The sequence below is a fragment of the Silurus aristotelis genome (assembly GCF_946808225.1).
Source record: "Silurus aristotelis genome assembly, chromosome: 14".
NCBI lineage: Eukaryota > Metazoa > Chordata > Actinopteri > Siluriformes > Siluridae > Silurus > Silurus aristotelis.
This window is the reverse complement of record NC_139587.1, coordinates 10,165,889-10,171,453: the sequence shown is the minus strand read 5'-3', so window position 1 is coordinate 10,171,453 and position 5,565 is coordinate 10,165,889. Positions and strand designations below refer to the sequence as shown.

The following is a 5,565-nucleotide window of genomic DNA, read 5'->3' as shown; positions in this document are numbered from 1 at the left end:
TGTATAAAAACTGATGCCAAAATGAATTACAACAGAAAAAGCAGTTTGAGCCAGTGAGATGTTTGGAATGTAAGATCTATAGAAATAGATGGCTGCTGGTTAGTCACTGAGTGAAGAGATGGTGAGGTGGGTAAAGATAACATTAACTGAAAGGTTTCAATTGATATACATTCATTGTAAAAGGCTGCTGAAGAGGCCCACAATAGCCTGCTTCTTATCCTCCTCCCCTTGTCCACCCCAGATGACACAGCTGCTCAGTTGGGGCTGGACTGGCAGAGAGGCTGACTGGCCGATTAGTACATGAATCTGCAAAAAATAAAAAATAAATAAACCCATGCTAATAAAGATATATTTGCACTAATGCACTTATTCTGATCATCTGCAAAATTTATAGCAAAATTACAGATAACATTTGTGTGTGTTATTGTGCAAAAATTCATTAGAAATACTGAAGGAAAACAGTTCAACACTATTGTAAAACCTTTTTTGCCATCCCTTGGTTTCATATTTGTATTTTGTACGACATTTAGGATCACAGAAACTGAAATCAACTGCCAAAACTGAACAAAAATAATTGACTGTATACCAAATAACAATTGTTGCCATGACTATAAATTTGAAGTTTATTTAACCTCTATTTCAGTATGGAATAAAGTGACATCATAAGCTGTGATTCAAGAAAAAAAAAACTTCGGATCTGAGAAGGTTCACACTTAAGTATTGCCTATAGACTTAATCACACAATATATTTAGCTCTCATGGGATTCAACTTTAATAGGCAGTAGTAAAATTGTACATGATTGTCACATCGGCCTATTGCTTTGGGTATATAGTATATAAACACACCATTTCTGTACTATATATAGCCATTTTTTTTAATTAATTTAATGCTGATGTATACTTCATAATGCTTAAGGTGGTGTTTTGCTTTGCTTTTTTGAATGCTGCAAAATTTCTGTCCATACATTTTCCCATAAACTCCTATTTTACTTTATATGAAACTTTGTTTTGCTTTATCAAATCAATTTGTATGTCTAGATAAACATAGACATGTTAAAGAAATTGCAGTCCGAAATTAAAATGCACAAATTTTATTTTGTAGAAAATGTTTGATTCATTTGGTTTAATTAGATCAATTTCTTTTGGCTTACAATGGCTTCAATGCTACTAGTTTATTTTTATTCAATTTTTCTACAGTGTGAAACTGACAATAAATGTTTTTGAGACAATCCATTATGCATTTCAGACACAGTGAAATAATTAAGACAGTTAGTATTAATGGCAGTATATATGGTTAAGGCTATCCGTTGGTGTTTAGTCTAATGTAACATTTGTAATAATGCAGGATACCAGCTGGCGTCTGGCTTTAAAAACTACCCTCAATTTACCAAATAGCCTACACTTAGGCTGTAATAAGTGTTGCTTTACCTGAAATTAAACTTCCTTTCTGCTTTGACGCCTTGCCTAAATCGTCTCTCTCTGCCCATTTGCTGAAATGGAGATTAAGCTCTTTTTCTCTTCTCAAGCAAATTTTTATGTGAATTTAAATTAAAAAAATACTTTAAAAAAAACTGGAATTTGAACAAGTCCAAGCCATGAAATACAATTACAAGTACTCAAATTAATTTACAAATGTAAAATCAAATCTACATTGTAGTGACACTGATGTCATTCCGTTAAATTATACATAATTCTTTTGGTTTCACACGCAAACTAAGTTGAATCACAGCCCTGTTAGTACGTGATATTTTTCATGCAGTTGATTTCTAGAGAAGCTTCGCTTTCTCACACTGGCACGCAATTGGGCTCCATGTTCAAGGCAACGTCCGCAGCCGGACGCGCGCACTCACGTTTTAACGCTTGCTTTAAGAGAAACGTGAGTGTCACGTGACTACTTTCCAGCAGGCACAAAGTTGTTTAATGAGTGAGTTATTTACACATATACCTGACCAAAAAAACATGAATAATAGTTTATTTCAGTTTTCAGGTTGTACATGTGACCACGCATTGTTTCCCTTTTAGATCAGTGGCCTGAGATTCACGAAAAATTATAGATTTAAATTTCTTCTAGTCTTCCTGCACTAGAAGTCGAAACACTGGTTTTAAATATATCAAAATGTAAAATACAGCTATACCGAATAAACCCGAAGCTTCCAAAACTTTGGCTTGGGGCGCGAGAGGCGCGACCTCCTGTGGTGGAGCGCACAGTCCGGAAGCGCTGGACAAATTAGCCGGAAGGACGCAGAGCGAGGAGGGTCATTATGCAAATCCCAGACGTCACTTTCCGCCTGTAAACAAGCCTCAGCTTTTCTGCACAGCAGATGGACTGCAAAGTGAGGCTATTGTGTCTGGATCATTTGTGGTCACTTGTTTTGATTGCTATTACTACATCTTCAATAATAATAATAATAATAATAATAATAATAATAATAATAATAATAATAATAATAATAATAATAATAATAATAATAAAATGTAGAAATCATGGAATAAAATACTTTAGCACGCAAATTTCATGTTTCATCATGATTCAAATACCCTACACTATTTGAGCTCCTTGGCTACTAAACCGAACCTCCCCATGGGCCTGAAGGTTGCAGGCTGAGAAAATGCATATATTAGTCTGAATTAGTATTCAAGTCAGGCACTGCATTTCAAGGCAAAGCCCCTCTCTTCCTCTCCTTCATATTTTCCCCCTCTCTCTCTCTCTCTCTCTCTCTCTCTCTCTCTCTCTCTCTCTCTCTCTCTCTCTCTCTCTCTCTCTCTCTCTCTCTCTCTCTCTCTCTCTTTCTCTCTCTCTCTCTCTCTCGTGCAAACAAACAAACAGACTTTCGGCATTAGCCATGATTCCAGTCTTAAGGCCACTCCATCCTTTAAACTCTTCTACTTTAGTTCTCTAGTTTTTTTTTTTGTTGAACGTTATTTTAATAACCGTAAGTAAGCTAATTATAGGGTTCAGTAGGAAATACATTTTTACAATGTATTTAAAATGCAGGACATATTACACTAAATATAAGTCAAAAATGTAAAAGATTGTTCAGTTCATTAGGAAGCAAAAAGAAAATTGATAATGATAATAATAATGTAAGTACACAAATCTGCTTAAATCTAAAATATTCATGAATAATAACCCGAGAAGCACTGCTGTAAAGTAGGCTAGAACTCAAATTATACCAACAAGTTGTTTTATTCCAACATACATTATACAGTTTGCTCCAAAAACATAATACAAGCTTTATACTGAAAATAAATAATCGCTTGACTTGTTCTTAAATTTGGAATAGTACTGCCGAAAACGTCAATTTCTTTAATGAAAATATCTTGTTTTTTTTCTTTTTTCTTTACAACACTAAGTGCATGAATAACTAAACGGTATTTCGTTTAAATTAATAAATTCAAAAAGTTTGTAATATACAAAACTGTACAGTATTGGAAAAAATATTTAGGAAACGAACCAATAACTGGAGTATTTAAGATTATAAAACTTTAGATACTGAACGTGTACAATAAAATAAGTCTAGGCTATAAGTGTAGCGCAACGCTTTTCACTGGCAAAGTATCTTTCTGTTCGGTTTTAGTGTTCAGTACACAGTAATGTGGTCAATGATGGATGACTTCAAAACAACCCGACAACCATGACATTTCTAAATAATAATAATAATAATAATAATAATAATAATAATAATAATAATAATAATAATAATAATAATAATAATAAACTAAGGACGTGCTTCTGAAGTGCTGTACTTATTTCTGCCTTGTAATACAGCATGGAAATAAGAGTACACGATAGTGGCATGATTGCAGCGAAGTGACAGTAAAAGAGAAACGAACGTGATAAAAATGCATTGAGACGAAAGCTTTAAAAGCGCGACGTTAAAAAAAATGGCCGTCGACAGAATTCAGACATCAGCGATGGAAATCGATCGAAACGAAATACATCAGATATTATTCACTCCAGGCTGTGTTCTTGTTACAGAAATGTGCAAATGAAACACTAGCGCATGGGAAAGCAACGCAACATGACAAATAAAAAAAAAAACCAGAGACCATGCAATAATATGCGTAATAAAAATGAGCAGCCTACTCAACCTGATGTATAATTGTAGGCTATTTTTTTAACCAAGGCGCTGGGAGGTCTTTTTTTAATAGGCACAATATTTTCATATTCTTGCTGTGATACAAAAAATGAACATTTTGGTAAAGAACGTCCATTTGTGATTCAAATAATTTTTTTTTTTTGTGTATGTCGAGTTAATGCCCATCTTAAGGTAAAGAAAGTCAAAAAAATTTAAGGGCAACATCTCATTTTTTTATTGTTTTTCGGGCTCGCGTCATTAAAGGAGTAGGAAAGTGAAAAAAGGTCGAGAGTTGGGAAGAGAAGTAGGAGCCGCAGTAAAAAAATAAAAAATGAAAAGCCAAGATTTCCGTTTTGCGAGCGCGCTCTTGGTCAGAGATCACGGCAGGACGAGCTGTCCGCGTTCACGGTGTGAGAGTAAACCTCGTGTCCTTGCTGCTCTCCCGGCGGCGTCATACGCTTTTCTTTCTGCCGTCGATTGCAAAACCAAACGCGCACCACCTCCTTCTCCAGCTGCAGGCTGTCCGCCAGAGACAGGATCTCCTGCGCCGCTGGTTTGGGGCACTTCAAGAAGTGGGTTTCGAGCACGCCCTTGACGCTCACCTCGATCGACGTCCGTTTCTTGCGCTTTCTGCCCTGCGCGGCGATCTTATCGATGCTACTCGGGCTGCCCGTGGACGAGTCGGCCTCCTCAAGCCACTTGTTCAGCAGCGGTTTGAGCTTGCACATGTTTTTAAAGCTGAGCTGCAAAGCCTCAAAGCGACAGATCGTGGTCTGCGAGAACACGTTGCCGTAAAGCGTGCCGAGTGCCAACCCGACGTCGGCCTGCGTAAAGCCCAGTTTGATCCGGCGCTGTTTGAACTGTTTGGCGAACTGCTCGAGCTCGTCGGATGTCGGCGTCTCCTCATCCGAGTGGTCGTGGCAGTGGTGTGTCCCCAGCTCGCCAGGCTCGGGCGTTTCGCGTAGTCCGGGATGGACACTCTGGTTCGGAGCAGAGCTTGGTGGCGGCGGCGGCGGCGTTAAACCGCCGTGCATGCCGTTAACAGAGAAACCCGTTTGCGAGTACAGGTTGATAGATGACGAGTTGTGAGACGCGGGCGTGCCCCATGCGCCCGCATGATGATTCGTGTGGGGCGAGTGGTGCGCCACATGCGCCGTCGAACGGTGATGGATGATCGCCCCGAGCTGAAGGTCTTCCCGTCCCGGCTTTACGTCCTGCTGCTCGAGTGCCGCTGACCATGGGTTGCCCTCGGCTAAGCTGCTCACCCACTGGTGCCCGATCGGGTGTCCATTGCTCTGCACGCCCTGCAGGTAGTCGCTTTGGAGCAGTTTCTGGTGGTTTCGGAAAGGGCTTCCCCCGTGTTGCATGACCGAGGCGTCCGGGTGGACCATGGAAGTCGAGCTAAGAATGCTGTAGGGATTCGAAGCAGCTGTGGCCATTGCTTACTAGAGATCCCCCCTACTAGTTATAATGTGGCTAAGGGAGC

The 5,565-nt window shown here is 39.2% G+C and overlaps 1 protein-coding gene across 1 annotated transcript in view; it reads right to left on the bottom strand.

Moving 5' to 3' along the window:
* Positions 1-3,174: 3,174 nt before the first annotated feature.
* LOC310736673 (POU domain, class 3, transcription factor 4-like) overlaps positions 3,175-5,565 on the bottom strand; it is a 2,693-nt gene continuing 302 nt past the window's right edge. Inside the window, exon 1 of the mRNA XM_083560426.1 lies at positions 3,175-5,565. This exon is cut by the window's right edge and continues 302 nt beyond it. Coding sequence (XP_083416552.1) covers positions 4,451-5,518 — 1,068 coding nt within the window. The 5' untranslated portion in view covers positions 5,519-5,565 and the 3' untranslated portion in view covers positions 3,175-4,450.